The 19485-nt window shown below is 35.3% G+C and overlaps 1 protein-coding gene, 1 non-coding gene and 1 gene segment (V, D, J or C); 1 reads left to right on the top strand and 2 right to left on the bottom strand.

Annotated features, from left to right (window-relative positions):
* The window catches only part of grb10a (growth factor receptor-bound protein 10a), a 117516-nt gene extending 110773 nt beyond the window's left edge, over positions 1-6743 (top strand). For 7 of the 16 annotated variants that reach the window (XR_015515886.1, XR_015515887.1, XR_015515881.1 and 4 more), the window contains one exon: positions 3035-6743. Coding sequence is in view for 4 of the 16 variants with exons in the window: in XM_087294358.1 (XP_087150484.1) it covers positions 3035-3181 (147 nt within the window). In the remaining 12 variants the exon portion in view is untranslated. The remainder of the gene's footprint in view (positions 1-3034) is intronic. The other 9 variants (XR_015515878.1, XR_015515876.1, XR_015515884.1 and 6 more) reach the window with 3 other exon arrangements.
* A 331-nt stretch (positions 6744-7074) lies between these two features.
* On the bottom strand, positions 7075-7146 carry trnap-agg (transfer RNA proline (anticodon AGG)). Its single transcript has one exon. It is a non-coding gene; the product is annotated as a tRNA-Pro (tRNA).
* An 8395-nt stretch (positions 7147-15541) lies between these two features.
* LOC101885964 (Ig kappa-b4 chain C region-like) lies at positions 15542-19184 on the bottom strand. The segment is given in 2 exon segments: positions 15542-16086; positions 18841-19184. Coding segments are annotated over 2 exon segments (432 nt in total).
* Between the last annotated feature and the right edge of the window lie 301 nt (positions 19185-19485).

Below are 19485 nucleotides of genomic sequence, written 5' to 3'. Positions count from 1 at the left end.
TTACTGTCCTAATTAAATGATTTAAAATCAAGGCATAATCATGTTTTATTTTGGTAAAATAAGCATAATTTAGAGGCCTTTGAGTTTTATATAAGCCACTTCTGATATCAAATGATCAACTAGAAGTCAAGTTATTATTTGTTGCTCCTAAAACTTGGATAACTTGGATAAAAATTTGTAGTGTACATGAAAAAGATGGGTTGATTTTTTTTTTCTATCAAGAGCAAATTTATCCAGGTTTAATGATGTATTTTGCTAGTAAATTTATGAAGTCTAAAAACTAGGACTGTCAAATGATAAAAAAAATGTACGTAATCAATCACACTTTTTTTGTAATTAATCATGATTAATCATCACCAAACATAATTAATCATGATTAATCACCAAACGCCATATTTATTACAGAAATAAAAGCACAGGCATTAAATGCCATTTAAATTTCAAAACAATCAATGCCAATAACAAAAAGGATTTCCACATTGGATTCTAAGTGGACTACACACACACACACACACACACACACACACACACGCATAGTACAGCGGACCCGATGAGTGAGGGATCCCTTCAGATTCATCAAAACGCACAATTGCGTTTATCAAATTTGCTAAAACTATACGCTCTAAAGTATGGCTGTCTTTTACAAACAAGGATTCGGACACAGCAACGTGAAACTTATGAAATGTGAAGGCTCATGGACGCACCTTAAAGGCAGAGGAATGGGCTGTCACACTGCCAGTTAAATGTGACCTAATTTCAATTTTTTGCTCATATGTGACACAGATCGGATCTGTTCTATGACCGGGTAAACACGGAAAAAAAACCCGCATGCATTTGGACATTCAGAGATCAGTTTTAGGCCTCCTTCATATGTGGAAATAAATCAGATATAGATTGTATGTGTGACAATGCGACTGTCATGTAAACAGGCAGATTGGATTTATTGAGGCATTTCGTTCTGTACATCATTAAACTTGCGACAATGTGGTGCTTCTCCGCGGTTTAATGACGTAGGAGGAAGAGCGTGTGTGGAGATGCCAATCCGGTAAACAACATCAGAGGAAAAACGGAGGAGGAAAGTGGTGAGTCGCCACCATTTGCTCCCACCAGACCTGAAATCTCTCTCGCACGCACAAATTCCTCTGAATGGTGGAGGACATCATTAAAGCATATAAACCATAAGCGTAAGCTGCGATGACGGCCCTTTCCCACCTCCGCCTCAAAATCATTTTAAAGTTGGGCAAACTTCATGTTGGAACGTTTGCTTTTGGTCACTATTAATACACATAGAACAACTTTATTCTCTCCAACACCAGTGCGAACACAGGCAAAATCTTCAACTACACACACACACACACACACACACTGTTATCTGGGCCGAGTATGGCCCACAGCTCGCTCCCGTACATGATGCGGCTGTAAAGCACTTGTCTGAATTCTGTTAACCGTATCTGGCCCAAGTCTGTGTGTAGAGTCCGGCCCGCTTCTGGCAAGGACTCGGATTGTTTAACTGATGACAACCGATTAAATTAATATTTTATAGTAATTTGTTAGCTCCACATTTAATGATAATTTGAGAAAATATCCATAATATGACAGCAACAAAATAATAAGACTATTTTGTGTAGATGGTCGCAATCTTTAGACGCAAACAAAACCATATTATTTATAAATGGATTATACAGTACATATCATCATGACACAGGTACTAGAACCCGCCTTTACGCATGCGCGATATTGTAAATTGTATGGCAAGTGTAAACGCATGAATTGGATACGGGTCACAATTAAAACAACGTGTAAATAGGCAAACAAATCAGATATAGGCACAAAATTGGAATTGGGCATCAAGACCTGACCTTTGACAGCCTTTGACAGCTTGCGACTTCATCTGCCATTTTCACAAAGTAGGCCTACATTTACATGGACACCAAAACTCCGCTTTTGTGATTAAGATAATACTGATTAAGAGTCTACCATGTAAGCAGTGATTTTTGATTACCTTAAAGGATCATGCGAGTCCTGAAATGTGGAGGTTTTTCTTTCCGTTCTCCATGCGGTATCAAATTCCATTAAAACATCCTGAATGAAAATCTGCTGAATGAGAGTGAACTGCTGAAAAAGTCTAAAGATTAAACGCAGAATAGCCTGGTGATGCGACATCAATTGTTTTATACTGAAATGTACCTTCTAAAAGCGCGTCCTTGGTCTTATCCAAATGTCTTTGCACGTTAAACACACGCACGCAGGGCCAGAACAAGCTGAACTGACGCTCTAGGCAAACTACAATCATGCCGCCCTTAACCCTGAAGTGAAAAATAAAAGTGATCTTTTTGCTGATAAAAGCGAGGACCGTGAGGGAGAGGGACGGTGTAGCTGATAAAATTGAAGACCAGGGGGGTTCGCTTACTATTCTGCTGCCCAAGGCGCACCACACCGTTCCTCAACACATGTCGGCCACATCAGGAAATAAAAAAATACTGCACTTGCGTTATTTGCGTTACTTTTTTTAACACCTTAAATATTTAAAATTAATCGCATGAGTTAACGCGATAATTTTGACACTCCTACTAAAAACACTTTTTTAACTACATGATTTGAGCCCTGATTTGTTAAAAAAAAAAAAAAAAAAAAACATCAAAGCAGAATATTAGAAACAGTTTTTGCATTAAACCTTTATTTATACCTCATCAGGGATTAAACTAATTATATTGATTTAATCATTTTAATTATTATTGCTGTAATTGCTACATAGATGTGTAATTGAATATGTAAGTCTTTGTATTTGTATATTAATTTATAAATTAAGTTAATATAGATTGATATTTATTCAATCTTTATATAATATAAATTAATATGTTAATTAGTAGCGTTATTACTGAAAATTCTGAAAAAAAATTTGACTTTTAAATTATATTCATATATTATTGTATTCATTATTTTATTATAAATATCAAGTACAATAATAATAATAATAGTACTGATTTAATATTAATAACTGTAAATTTCAGCATTTTCTTGTCTGTTTTTGCAGTTTGAGGAGGATGGCCAGGTGTTTTTTAGCCTTGACGACGGCTCTACCAAGTTCACCGACCTGATCCACCTGGTAGAGTTTTACCAGCTCAACAGGGGGATCCTGCCCTGCAAACTCAAACACCCCTGCACCGTGGTGGCCTTATGACCCCTCCTCCTGAAACCTGCAAGCAACACACACATACACAGATGTAACTGAAAAACTGGATTTTTCTTTCTTTTCTTTCTTTCTTTTTTTTTTGTTAAATTTCTGTTTTCTTTCTTATTTCACAAATAAGCTGACGCAACCCACGGGCATGAAAACCATTCATTCTCACAGCTCTGGGATTAGCACGGAAACTTTTGGGAATAATTATGGGACAACTTTCCAGGATGCCCTGTCCTTTGGTTTTGACAAGGGTGCCTGTGTTTTTTTTTGTTTGTTTGTTTGTTTGTTTGTTTGTTTTGTTTTTCAACAGTCTCTATGGTGATTATCATAAGCTTTCAATGAATTCAAGATGACTTCATCATTCAGGACATGACACTAAACACTCCCCTTCCCCTATAAACTGATCAGATCGGGACAGTCATTTCGTGTGGTGTGTCTGCAAGGACTTGCAATTGCAAAAAGTTACTTGATGACGATTGATATGTATTATGTTATTTCCTACCTGAACATTTTGCACTCTCGAGCTGAACACAGGTGATCCGCTTCATCCTGAGCTTACCGCGACAACTGTTACCCATTTGCCTTCCTCCTACCGTTCACCTTTGTTTCATTTTGTCAATGATAGGATTAGTACAGTGGAAATTGCAGTTATAACCATTTGAGGTGACACTTCCTCGGTAACAGCCAAAAAAATACACAAAAACCCGGTTTTTAATACATCACAGCTAGGAGAGACTAGCCAAAAGGGGTAGCAGACTTGCACTTCAAAAAAAAAAAAAAAATGATACTTGATCGCTTTATGCTTTACCAGCATAAGAGTTAGTTACGTTTGGAGTTCTAATCAAGCTTTGCCTTAAAGGAATGTTCTGGGTTAAATATAACTTAAACTCCGTCGACATTACCGGTCGCATGCTGTTGATTGAAAAAGAACATGAAAAGAGCATCAACAGCTCCAAGCTAATAATCTAAAGTTTATATGAGGTTAAAAAAAAACTTGCTTTGTATGTGGATTTCAATTCAATATATTAGATATTCAGTTACTTTCAGACAAACAAGTGTTTCTGTCGTAGCTTAAAGGGACAGTTCATAAAAATTGTTGTAATTTGTCAAAAATGGTAATTTTACAAAAATTTACTTGGGACACAAACGAAGATACTTTGAAGAATGTTGTCTTCAACAAGCAAAACATGAATCTATTGACTTTTTAAAACCATTTTTGGTCAAATTTTGAAATTTATATATGGTAAATATATTAAAATATATTTATATTGAGTTCCACAAATAAGTCATACAGATTTGCAACTACATGAGGGTAAGAATTTAGTTTTTATTGTAAACTTGTTTTTTTTTTATGTGCGATTTAACTCAGAAATTAGTATTAGAATTTACTTCACAAAGGTTAACAATCCATAATCACAATCTGTTCATTCCTAATTATTGATAATTATGCACATCACTATCACTTGTCTATTTAGAAACAAATATGGCCTGTTTGAATCCACTGAATTGCAATAGTATATATACATATCAGGAGGCACATGCTTTGATCCTGGTGTAATTGATTGTTTATAGTTTATATTCGTAGCCATTAATAACTTGACTCGGGCCTTAAAGGGCCACTGAAACTTGACCCCGGCCTCTTCAGTATGGCAAATCCCACCCTGAGCACAATTTAAGAGGGTTATTATTTGTTTCCAGGTCGTGTTACTTTGCGAACGTACCTAGCTATTAGAAGCTTAACAACTGCCTTTTCAAATCACTGTGCTGTTCTTGAGCCATGTTAAAACCCTAAAAGTGACAGGCCAGGCCCAGATTGAGCGCCTGAAGGGACGCGGGATTGCACTCACACATACACACACACACACACACACAGGCTGGAGGACTTTGCGAAGTCACGTCTCCCAGGCGTGTCTGTAATCCTCCGAGGCTGCGTGACATAATGCGGTGAGGAGATTATCTCTTCTGCCAGCTTTGCAGTAAAAGCGGGTGTACGGTTACCTGCAACGCTGCTTCAGCAGTCTCCTGTCTGTCCTGACGTCCGCCTTGTTACTCTTCCAACACTGGCCCAGCAAGACTAAGCTATGGTTTTATATGCTAACTCTGACAGTTGACTGTTATACTGCTGAGCTAGAACCACACGCGCCTAGGACGAGAGTGTGTACGATGCACACTGCGATTGTCAAACACTTTATGATACCACACAAGCACCTTTTTTTAAAATTTCGCATACGATTCACGCTGTTTAACTTATGTGAAACGCTTTATTCATCTCAGATGTTAGCTACGACATATGCCTTATTTTACGTTATTGCTTCGTTATCGCTTCATACATAAATCATTTGTTAATTGTTATGAAAAGTACAAGCTTTACGCATTCAGCATCAGGGATTGCGGTTGGCTTTTTTATCACATTGTTTAGGTTTGAAGGAACACTCCACTTTGGAAACAGGCTTATTTTACAAGTCCCTTAGGGCTAAACAGTTGAGTGTTAGTGTTTTTGAATGCATTCAGACGAGCTCTGCATCTGGCAGGATCACTTTTAGCTTAGCATAGCATAAGTCATTGAATCAGATTAGACCATTAGCATCACACTCAAAAAATGTTTTTAATTTTTTTATTCAAAGCATGACTATTCTGCAGTTGCGCGGTGAACTAAGATGTAAAATAAAAATGTAATAGATTGATTTGAGCTATACTCACATATACTCTCATTCCAGCGTAATAATCAAGGGACTTTGTTGCCATACCATAGCCATATCAGCCTAGAAAATAGAAACTTTTCCTTTTCCGTTGGACTTAGTATACGGTATAGAGTCAAGGTTTAAATAGAAAAATTATCAAATTCTGAGAGGCTAATGGTCGAATCCAAATCAATGATTTATGCTAAGCTAAGCTAAAAGTGCTCCTGGCAGTCCCAGACATCAGATGAACAAATTCAGAAATGGTAAAAGACAACTGTTTAACTCTAGCGGCCTATTTCCAAAAAAGTGGAGTGTTCCTTTACGTCACAATTTACAGTCTGCAAGTTAGACAAGGATGCCTGAATACGAAGTATATTCTAACTGGAATACGCAAGTGTGAAAGCGGATTCGCTCCGTCCAAATCAAGCTCAGTCAAAGGGTTTGGATGATGCTTATTTTCATCAGACTTGTGCTGTTGTGTGGCTCACATTTTATGACACGCCAAACGTGCATGTGAAATATTACCTTCCCTTCCATGCATTGTACCGTTTTGTGAAATTGGTGACTGTAGAGATTATTTCATCTGTGTGTTTGGCTCATATGCAGCTTTGTCTATTAGAAACATGCAAACAGTCACGCTCTTTTTAAGTATGTGAAGCCTAAAGAGAGGTAGTAGATCTAACACTGTATTAAACACCATCTATTACTATATAAATGTGGTGCGCTCCAAAACAGAATGAAGATGTTGTGCATAAAGTGCATATTATGCATATTCCCTCTCAACATGTACCAGTGTGAAATATTTTTAGCTTATATCGTGTTTTCATTTTTATGTCACAAATGTCTTTTTATAAAGAGTATATATTACAGTATTAAATTAAGGATGTCTACTGTTGTCTTTTCTCACTATTGATATGTCAAAATGTTTTTTTTTTCTTAGATTATAGATATATTTCTTTAGATTATTCATACTACACATTAAAAGAAAATTGGCTAACATCTGCATTACAAAATATGAATTTGAAACTTATATGTTATAGATACATTTTATTACATACATTATTAATTGTAACTGATTATTTTACAGCACTAATTATTTAAAGACAAACCCTCTAGTTTTCATTTAGTTCTGTGCATTTAGTTCTGACCTCTGCTGTAGTTTATAGTATAAACTAAAATCTGTCAATGCTTTGCAAGTTAAAGAGTAAAATTGGGCTCGTCCGGGATTTGAACCCGGGACCTCTCGCACCCTAAGCGAGAATCATACCCCTAGACCAACGAGCCTTGAAAATTGAAGGTTTTACAGTCTGCCACGTTGCACATGGACCACAGGACCAAGCATTAAAAACGTTGTAAGTTTGTGGTGTTTATTTTGGTGGAATCTGGCTCCATCTGGTGGCAGAATTATGCACATACTGATGTCAGCTTATTGAGTTTATAATTTTCTGAATATGGCACAAATTTATCTTTATATTGTGCTGATATGGCAACTAGTAAATACCATTTACTTTGATATGCTAGAATGTCTGAAAATATTTAAACCATTTATAGCCTACAGCTAACCGCAAACCTTAGTAAATTTTCTGAACGTTTAAACTAGTGCTTAAATACAAACGCTATTGTATCGTACAGTATTTCCTTTTTTAAACATAAATAATTACTATGGGACTACCTTAAATGTTAAGTTCGACACAAACATTAAAAAACATTAAATTATGTTTCTGTTAGAATGTTAATCCACATGTTATTCACATCCCCCTGGCCCTGTGACCTTTGTTCATCTTTGGAACACATTAAGATATTGGAGATAAAATTTTAATTTGTGTTCCGAACATGGACAAATATCTCAGGGAACATAAGGGTGAGCAATTTAACATGTTTTTTGGGGGTTGTAGACTTTTAAAACCGATAGAGATATCTTAATGCTCTTGTCCAGGGCCCGGTTTTTCAAAAGTAATCCACTAAGATTTTGGATAAAGGATCAAATCTTGAAAATGGGTTTTTCAAAAGAAAAAACGGATTACCTAATCGGATTAGATCACGTAATCTAGTCTTGGTTTTGATATGGATCAAACCTTTACTTTGGGTTTTCAGACCTTTTTTGTAGGATTTGGATCACTTTGATCTAAAAAAACTGGATTAAACTGATCCCATCAGAAGGGTGGATTTAGTGTGGATTTCATGACCAAAATGTAATAAAAACTTAAAAAATGTATTAAATAATACTACTTTTGGATCATGCAGTATCTTACGAGATGTACTATTTATTCATAAGGTTTTAATTATATTTGTTCATCTGTCAGGCTATAGTGATTATTGGCTTCAACGTATTTAGCCTTTCAGTATAGGCCTACAGCAAAGTAGAAATAGCTTGGCCTCATAAAAAAATCCCCCAAACAGCTGTCAAAATTGACCAAAAACAATACATTTTATTCTGTCAATAATTGATATATACATTCAACACAATGGAAATAATTTTTTGTTTTTAAAATATTTATTAGTGATGCATGCAATGATTACAGAGATGGCAATCACTGATTTTTGAAATCACCTTCAACAATTGCAAAAAGTGACTGGTCAGAAGCACTGCTTCATCTGGCAGAGGAACAACTGACTCTGACCACACTGCAACAAACCAAGGCCAGACTTGAGATTTGCTCAGACAAGCTGCTCTCTCCACATCAGATGAGGAAGTTTGAACTTATTGTTGAATTTTTAACATTAAGTCTTTTTTTTTTTAAATTTACATCTATATTTGAAACTTATTATAAATACCTCAATGTACCGTGTTTGTGTTGTAGGTCTCAGATGAGCGGACTGCTGGTAGAGGATGGGGTGGTGTTTTTATTGTTTTTAGATTTTTTTTTTTCAAATGTGTGTTTTCATTAAAAAAAAAAAATAAAGTTATATTGACCCCACACTGGCTATTCTACTTGTTGCTCTTTACATAGGCCTATCTATCCATCTACATTGTGATTGAGCACTGGTAAAACCAGATTTAGTGATCCTGAAAGGTCCTATCCGAATCAGATTGACCCAATCCAATGTTGCTTTGAAAAACTGGCTCAAAAAGTAAGCTGGATTACGTGATCAGGATTACTAAATCCGGATAAATTTAATACGGATTAAACCTTTTGAAAAACCAGGCCCAGGTCCTAACAATTCATCAGTGTAGGTCGCAGGCTCGCAGTGCCCTCTTTTGGTTTAAAAACTATAGACTAATTGCTTTGTGAGAGAGTTGGACTGACTAAACCAGGGGTGGGCAAACTCGGTCCTGGAGGGCTGGTGTCCTGCACAGTTTAGCTCCAGCTCTAATCACACACACCTGCTTATAGATTTCTAGTGATCTTGAAGACACTGATTAGTTTGTTCAGGTGTGTTTGACTAGTGTTGGAACAACTCTGCAGGGACACCAGACCTCGAGGATCAAGTTTGCCCATCCCTGGACTAAACCATACTTCTGAATAGATATTGTGTTTAATCTGAAACTGTAAACAATGTATTGTATAGGTCTTTAGAAAATATATTTTATTTTAATATTGCAATCATGTATCACAATTACAGATTCAATATTCAGTGTTTATATCTATAAATGATTTTAGTGAAATGTGCATAACATACTTGCAGTTTGCTACATAGCCAAATGTCTGCAAATGAAGCATTTAAAAAGTTTACATTTGCTTTTTTAATACTGTGTAATTACCTGGATGATATTTGAATGTTTTTTTAATTTTATTTTTAATAAATATATTTATTATTTTAATGTCATTGTGATATTAATAATAATAATAAATAATTATTATTATTGTTGTTGTTGTTGTTGTCGTTGTCGTTGTTGTTGTTGTTATTTTTGCTATTTTAAATTATTATTATTTGTACAAGGCTATTTTCAAAAAGTCATATTTGTACAGTATGGACATGAGCCTACTCTGTAAATTTCAAAGTGATACAGGAATATTCTAATTGTGCTTGGTTTATTGTTGTGAAAATCTCTCAATAGGCAGAGAAAAAAAATCTCTCCCTGGACAGTACAATTCACTGTATTGTTCTGGTTGGAGCCATACAATATGTCTTTCATGTAGATGTGTCCGTATACCATCTCTGCCGCAGATTTTTAAAACTAACTAATTACAGTAAAAGGGTTTTTCAAGCACAATGTAAACACATAAATATCAATATCAAGAAAGACACAAAACATCACCACATCAAGTTATGAGCTCAAAAAAAAAAAACAAAAAAAAAAACAATTATCCTTGATTTACAGTAACAAAAAAAAACCTAATTCAAATATTTACTGCATTCTAAGATGCTAGGGCTAAAAAAGGCCTTAAACAACAATCAATTATTATACAAAAGTGGTATTTATCATAATCAACTTCTATTTAAATCTTTAATGACATTTATATCCTGTCACAGATAAAATACGTTGGTGTAAAGATCCCCAATAAAGTAAATATGAATCAAAGAGAGAAGAAAGATACCATTTTATAATGTGTACTTTATCTTTATTCTAGCAGTTATCATCCATTTTGTTATTATTCCAGTATTTATTGTACCCGCACCCATTTTTTTTTTCTCTCTCTCTCTGGTTGACTTAGCTGACCCACAAAATTCAATAAACACAGTTTCATACTTTTCAAAAAATTATATATTTGACCACTATTTTTATATATATATTGACATAAGCAATGTGTATTTTTATAAAGCCCTCATTGATAATCTGAGATTATTATTATACAGATCTAATTCTGCCTAGAATTTTTTTTTTTTTTTTTAAGTTTATCTGGTTGTAATTATCAGTTAAAATGTGTTTCTTGGCAGTGTGGGAGTTTCTTGTCCATCATTTACATTGTGAAGACACTTTGCATAGAAGCACATGCTTCAGTGCTCTGGAGGTCTTTATAGATCTGTGACTGTAATAATTAATGACTGACAGCTCTTTTTCATCATAACAGATTCAAAAGCAGACATGACTGTAATAGCCATCATTATTTGGACACTCTCAGTCTGCACCTGGAGTAAGTAGCCTAGAAATTCATATCATTAAAGATCTAGAAATATAGCAATCCACAGAAGCTGAAATCCACATAAGCTGAAATCAAGTATTTACTAAGTTTCTGTGAACGTTTATCATGAACATGAGCATGTGAAGTCAACAAAATCTCAGAATTAAATGTCTTAGTATTTGTAGTGCAAAAGTAAGAAATATTGTGCTCAGTCTGTAAAGTTTAATTTTGTTTTACAGTGCTATCTTTCTCCTTTTCAGGTTGTGTAGGGCAGATTCTGACTCAATCTGAAGATCAAACTGTGCTGCCTGATCAGACTGTCACTATTCACTGTATTCAAAAACCAGCAGTGAATTGTTGGTATTCAACATATATTAAACACCTCTCAGTACTGCATGTCATGGTTTCATCAGATTCCTGGAGAAACCCCTAAACTCCTGATCTATTACACATCAAACAGAGCTTCAGGTGTTTCTTCTAGATTTAGTGGTAGTGAAAGTGGTAAACACACAGAGTCCAGCCTGGAGATTCAGGAGTTTATTACTGTCAGAGTCTACACAGCAAGGGAGTCTCTGCGTCTGGGATACACGACTGGTTGTTCACACACTGAAAAAGCCTCATACAATAACTCCCTTGGTTGAGATTTCAGAGCTTCTGCAGTTGTTGAGTTTGAAAATCATTATTCACCTCACTGACTTTACACAGACTCTTCACTGCACTGAACTGTTGATGTTCATTATTGACACACTAAAACATTTTATTGATAATTTATCGCAATGTCACAATTATGACTTACCGTATGCTTTAGTTACAATCCAATATACTATATAGATCTTAAAGGGCACCAATTTTACCCCTTTTCAAGATTTAAGATGTTGAAAATGTCTAACCTCTTTTGTGTGTCCAGAATGTGTCTGTAAAGTTTCAGCTCAGAACACCCATCAGATTACTTATTATACCTTTTTAAACCTGTGAAATATGAGCTGTTTTAACATTGTAGCTGTTTTTGTTGTCTGTGCCTTTAATGCTAATGAACTGATTCTCTTCGTCCACCGTTCCCTTGTGTGTGTCAGCCTTAAGCTGCAGTCACAATGGACTTTTCTCCCCATAGACTTCCATTCATATGTACGCGAATGCGTCAGACCGGAAACACAGGGTCATATGTCAAGATTTGCAGGTCGCTGTGGTGCAAAAATCAAGCTTGGTGAACTTTGACCTGCAAAATCGCATCACTTGACTGCGTGAGACCAACCAAGGATCAAAACATGACCTCTCTGGACAGAAATTTAAAACATGGAGCAATTGCTTGCTTTTTTTAATGCCTAATAATCTTGTTTAATCCCTCCTCTTTTCGCAGCGCTGTATGACATAAATTCGCATGATCAAACTCTAGTTTGACTGTAGCTATAACCTTCACGTAGACAAACAGCTCAGTGACAGACAAGAATGAAGCAGATCTCCATAACAACAGTTAGAACTTTCACAACGGTTATTTGATATATTTGTTGTGGAGTTAATTTATGCCTTTCTTTAGCGATGAGTCACACGCAACGTGCACACACACACATACACACACACATACACATTAGCTTTGCACTGTTTTGGCATGGCAAATGTGACAGGATACATGTATATCCACTGCTGTATGGACATTTGTCACATCCCTGGCTTGTTCCTGCTGCTCAAATCATTGCTCACCTTCACCAGCCACCTCTCACCATACCTGTACACATTCCTATTCTAATTAGACTCACCTGCACTAGTAATCACAGTCTTCTATAAAGCCTCATTGATTCCAGTCATTCATTGGCTGGAACCGAAGTCAGATGGTACACCGCACCTCACCATGGATGTTTCTCCTAAACCTGTGGATGCTCAAGCTGTGATTAAGGAAAGTGGCTTCATACTGATGGTTGAATGAAGATCCTTGTTTACATTGTGAACAGCACTTTATCTGCTCTCCATCTAAGAATATCACTTACCTGCTTCTCATGTTGATCAATCCATTGTGTGTTTTGAATAAATTGATGAAAAGAGATAACCATCCCTCTCTTTATTGTGTGACCGTGACAACATTGTTATGTTAATGTACAAAATGAACCTGATTTAAATCCACAAATCTTTATTACAAACATTTACTGTTTTAAACTTGTGAAACTCATTCTTGATCACATTTGATGATGATGATTGATGATCATAGTGAGCTGAACAGATCTTTTTATCCCAGTTACTTTGGGCACATCCTGTCTTGTTGATATGATTATACAAAATTCTAAAGAGACATTTTAATACATGGCTGTCAATTAATTCAGTGGGTGGGGAAACCGCACTCTTACGTGAAGTTGTGGTTGGACTCAAATTGAGAGTGATTTTAATCCTATTTTAATGTCAGAAAATGTGCCCTTTAAATTTTAGATACAAAAGCTCAGCTAAGCAACATCTAATTTAATAAAAATGATCAGTTCCTCATAAAACCAGGGCTGCCAACTCTCACGCATTTGGCGTAAGAGTCACGCAATTGATGGTATGCTCACCGATTGTCACTCCACTCATCCATTTTCTCACGCAGAAAACTCATCCCATGAAATATTTTTTTCCTTTGTGTTCAAGACGGTTTTAAAGACTTTTATCACTCTATAAAGATGTTATTCTCTCTATGTGCAACCGATCCAACGCTGTTGAAAGCAATGTAATCAAAAACAAACTGAAGCATGCATGCAGAAAAGATACCACGCATACCGTGGGCCTCTCGCACTGCTTCTGCTTGACACTGATGCGCTACTCATGTTCCCGCTCCAGATGTAGACACTGCTCATGTGCCGCTCATGTGTTTTGCAACAGATGTTGAGCCAAGAAATGCACCCCTGCCGTAAAATGTACCCCTTTCATAGACTTTTATTGGGGTTCTTAGACTACATAAAAACCAACAGCCATAAACGTAATGTAATTATTGTCTTGATGGATTAAGCAAAAACAATAAGTGAAACGCATTTTAAAATGCACTAGGTTTACAGATAAATGTAAAATAAAATTGTTATCTTCTGTAAGGGAAAGGTTCACTCTCATTAGTGTCAATGATGTTATTACAAAATTATCAATTTAAGTTAATAGATAGTTAATAGTGGGGGTGCATTTTATAATAGGGGTAACAGCCTTTAGTACAGGTGTCAGTGCGCAGTGAGTTTTAAAAGTCGACAAAGCTAAAGTTAAACTAATATAATGATGATCTTATTTTGACTAGCAAATCTCTTGATTGTTTTTTTTTTTTTTTGTATGAAGCAGAAAGGAGGGATAAAGTCAGGGAGTTTAAGCTTATTCCTGGCTATACGTCATGTCTAAGACAACAAACAACATAATTCTATAAAACATATATTTTTTGTGTTCTATACAATTTATATTTCATTCTAATGAAATTAATATTCATCCATTCATTTTCCATCAGCTTAGTCTCTATTTCAGAGGTTGACACAGCAGAATGAACCGCCAACTGTTCCGGCATATGTTTTACGGTGTGGATGCCCTTCCAGCCGCAACCCAGTACTGGGAAACACCCCTACACAGTCATTCATGCACACACTGATGCACTACACCCAATTTAGTTGATCAATTCCCCTATAGCTTATGTGTTTGGATTGTGGGGTAAACCAGAGAACCCAGAGAAAACCCATATCAACACGGGGAGAACATGCAAACTCCACACATAAATGCCAACTGGCCCAGCCAGGACTCAAACGAGTGACCTTTTTATTGTGAGGTGACAGTGCTATTTACTGAGCCACCGTGCTTTCCTGAAATTAATATATTTATGCAAAAGACTTGTTAAATGATCTTAGCATATCAGTTGTATCTTTACATTGTTTTCCAGTTACATTTAGAATTGGATTTTTTTCTTTTATTCATTCATAATAGAATTGTCTAATAGTAATAATACTAATATGTAAATATTTTATAAAAGTATTTAATATAATAATATATTTATCATTTTATATATTGTCAAATAAACGGGGCATGGCTTGGTGTGTGGGTATGACTTGGGATGTGAGGCTTAAATTCTCTCTCAAAGCTGAAGCCAAAAGTTGGCAGCCATGTAAAATATGTATTACAGTATTTCATTCTAATTGGATATCTTTTTTACTGGTTTATATAAATGTGGTAAAAAAAAATGTTTTATGACAATAAAAGATTTGGAGATTTGGTGTGTGCTTCTGCTGTAAAGATTTTAAGTTGAAAAAAAAGAAAAGAAAAAAAAAGCAAATAAATAATTTAGTTTGTTCCATGCTAAATTCCAACTAATCTAGTTCACATTGCAGAATGTTTTGCATATTATCTGAACATTTATGATTGTTAGTGTGACATTATTATAGTGATATTTAATCTTTAATTTGGATTAAAGTGAGGGTGTGAGGGGTAAATGTACAGCTGTATTATGGTGTGATTTGGTGTAAAAATGTACGTGTGTTATGTAATGCATGCGGTGACACATTAGGTTAAAATAGAAAATTCAGAATGGCTCAACATCTACTTTTCCTGAACTCTGAAAGAATTTATGAATCCACTTTTTATTCCTGTACCTCCTCTGTTAGAACATATATTATCCAGTATGCCATATAATTGATTGTAATCTATGAAACAAATAACAAATGCAAATAATGAAACAAATAATGCACTCCCAATTAATGATTCAAAAAGCTTTTATTTTGCAAAATAATTGTTTAATACAACTAAATCAAAGAATGTGTACAAATGTGGGAAGAAAAACTTTAAAATGGAACAAGAAAAATAGAACATAGAGCAAACTTGAAAACAATGTGGACAAACATTTGATTGAGTGTGTGAATTAATATTAAGGCATGTCTATAACCTGTGTGTGCGTGCATGCTTGCGTATGTTCAGTGCTGCTAATCATGGCACTGCTGTGTGTGTATCCTCTGGCTCACTGTGTGCTGGGACGGGTGTGTGGCGTCACAGCTGATGCTTGTTGCTCTGCTCCACTCACTCTCAGTGATGCTCAGGCTGCTGCTCCAGCTGTACAGTCCATCCTCCTGCAGCTCACTGGGACTCATATTCACACCAGAGCTCCTGCTGCTGTCGCCCACCTTCCAGCTCAGCGTCCAGTCAGAGGGAAATCCCTTACTGGCCACACACATCACTGTAGCCTGACCCTTCTGCAGCTCATCTCTGGAGGGCCAAAGCACCGCCACAGTGGGACGAGCCGCAGCTAGACAGTGAAAGAGATGAAGATGGAGAGAGTTTGATTGTGCAGAAAAAAACAGCTCTGTCAGTCATTCTGAGAGTCTTTCACTTCCCTTTAAAAGATTCAGAGTTAATCAAGCACATCTCCAGTGCAACAGCCCGTAATGACAGATTTTTTGACAGGAAATTTGTATTTTTAGCCTTAAATCAGATTTACATTTTTATATTCAGTACACATAGTTTTATATGCAGTATCTACAAAATCAAATAAAACTCTATTTTTAAGGTCTATGTGCTCACTAATCTTTGAAGTATTAGTAGATAATCTGATTTTGATCTTAACACTATTTTGATTTTCCTCCAACATACATTACTATAAGTGTATGAGTGTATGTATACATAGTGTACGAGTGTGAATTTGAGTTTGTATGGGAATTTCCAAGTGCTGGGTTGCAGCTGAAAGTGCATCTGCTGTGTAAAACATATGATGGAAAAGTTGGTGGTTCATTCCACTGTGGTGACCTCTGATAAATAAATGGACTAAGCGGGAGGAAAATAAATAAATAAAAGGAACTTTGCAAATACATGAAAATTTACACTATCAGTAACCCGAACACTAATCAGCCTACTAATACTCAACCAATGATTTATTAATAATTAATAATAATAATAATTCCTTACATTTTTATAGCGCTTTTCTGGGCACTCAAAACGCTTTACTCATAGGGGGGAATCTCCTCATTCACCACCAGTGTGCAGCATACACCTGGATGACAGGATGTCAGGCATTTCACGCCAGACCGCACACCACACACCAGCTGATTGGTGGAGAGGAGACAGAGTGATTAAGCCAATTATGGTATGGGGACGGATAGCAGGCCATGATGGACAGAGGCCAGTGGGCAGATTTGGCCAGGATGCCTGGGTTAAAAACCTACTCTTTTTCGAAGGACATCCTGGGATTTTTAATGATCACAGAGAGTCAGGACTTCGGTTTAACGTCTCATCCGAAAGACGGCGCTCACTGAGCAGTATAAAGTCCCCGTCACTATACTGGGGCATTAGGACCCACACAGACCGAAGGTTGGGCATCCCTGCTGGCCTCACTAACACCCCTTCCAGCAGCAACCTAGCTTTCCCATGAGGTCTCCCATCCAGGTACTGACCGGGGGCAGCCCTGCTAAGCTTCAGTGGCGACCATGTAAGAGTTACAGAGAGCTAGCTGACGGCAGTTAATGAGAGCTAGTTGATTTGTTCTTGCGAAGTTATCCATATAAGAAACAGAATATCTAAATTAATTAATGTTAATAAATATAAACTGTGAATCTCTATTTCTATTATTTAATTATGTTCAAATTCATGATAAAAATTGGTTTCAACCCTTTAACTACCCCACCAAGAACACATTTTTGGATTGCATTAGTTTACACACTTAATGCATTTTTTTTCAACACATCCCATAATTTCTAAAATATCAACCTCTACCAAATTGTTGATATGTCTATGATAAAAGTACCAGAATTAATACACTGAAAAACCCAACAGTCAACGTTATCAAATGAAATGAGTGTAGTAATTCAGAATTTACTGAAGATTAATTCTATTCATGTGAAAAGAGTTTCGAACTCAGTGTTGAAGATAATGAGTTAATTAAATACTTCATTACTTCAACTTAAATGGAGTAAGTTCACAGTACTAATATAAATTAGTTTTTTTTAAGTGTACATATAAAATAGAAAATCTAAAAATAAGAAAAAAAATTAGAACAATTTATTTAAAAAATATATTAAAATAAAACATTTTTAAATACTAAATCATCTTTATTTTCTGAAGTATGCCTAAAAATAAAATAAAAATGTGATAGTGCAACAGGATTGTGCTTTTTTGAGTTTTTTCTTGTAAACCAACAATGCTGTGTTAGTAAACCATTATTTAAAACAGCCATTCTTTAAATGTCTTAAAAAGTCATTATTTAAAACTGTCAAAATGGTCAACCATTTGGTAGAGCTGGCAGTTAAAGGGTTCAAATGTATCTGTGAGCTAAAAATGCATTTAATTGTTCTGTAAATAAGGGACAAATGTAAGAATGTGTTTAAATTTATAGAAATCTAAACATATTTGCAATAATGTATTCAAAATTTACTTGTTCTCAGAATTTTTATATTTAAAAATAGACTTTTTTGTCAGACATCTTATTAATGTTAGTTCATATGTTTATTAACATAGGAATGAACAATACTTGTACTTTATTAATCACAATCCAACATTTAGTGACGCGTTATTAAAATACAAAGTCGCTCTTGTTTACATCAGTTAATGCTCAGTGAGTTAACAAGAAATAAAAATGAATTTGATTTTTATTAACTAATTTGAACAAATATGACCAAGTGCTGTAATAAATGGATTGTATGTTGTATGTTAATTTTAGTAAATACATTAACTAATAGAATCTTATTGTGACTTTCTAATTAAATATGCTATTCTAAAAGTATTTGAATATACAAATAACTAACATGACTTTAAACTGATTTGAAACATGACTTTGATATTTCATTAAATAATATTTGTAAAATATAAATATAAAGCCAACAAATATCAGCCTCTCAGGCAAAAGCTTAATTCATTTAACCTTTTACACATGAGTTCAGCATAAATGTTTGGAGCTGAAACTCAAATTCTGCAAACACACTAAAAGTACAAATCTAATATTTTTATTTTTTTGTTTACTTTTAAGATAATTTTACATTTCTAAACACAACATAGAAAGAGATTTACTTACTTCCAACTGAGAGTCGAGTGCCTCCACCAAATGTGTACCACAGTGATACAAAGCCAATCATCAGCTGTACAAAAACCTCCTGCACTAAATCATGCTGACAGAACACTAACATTCATAATAACACTGATTCTGTATCATAGTTTAGTTTTGCTCAGTCTGATGAAAGTAATAATAATGATAACAAAAATGTTATGTAGTTACTAATAAAATGTTGCAAATCAATTTTTAATTTTTTCCCCAGGCTAAATTACAAGATACATCTGAATGCAATTTTGAGTTTGGAGTGTTTTGCATATGAACAGAACACTGAGTCCTTATAAGTGTGCTGATGATTATTAGTGTGTGACATCTACAGACACACAACAATGATTTATTTTATTCTACTGTTGGAGACACTTTTTCTGCTCACTCAAGGTTTGGATCATTTTTATTGAGATGACACATTTTTTAAAATATACATTTTTGCAGAAATGTTAAGCTTTTAGTTATATTTTTATGGATTCATTTCAATTTCATTTCTTGTTATTAATTTTTTGTTCTCTCTCAGTCTCTCATCAAGAGGTTCAGTCTCCTGAGTCTCTGTCTGTTAAAGCAGGGGATTCTGCCTCTATCAGCTGTACTGGGACCAGTGGAGTTGGTTATGAC

This window comes from Danio rerio, chromosome 19 (assembly GCF_052040795.2).
Source record: "Danio rerio strain M-AB ecotype USA chromosome 19, GRCz13ab, whole genome shotgun sequence".
In the NCBI taxonomy this organism is placed as follows: domain Eukaryota; kingdom Metazoa; phylum Chordata; class Actinopteri; order Cypriniformes; family Danionidae; genus Danio; species Danio rerio.
The sequence above is the reverse complement of the archived record's forward strand: the minus strand, read 5'-3'. Positions and strand labels throughout refer to the sequence as shown.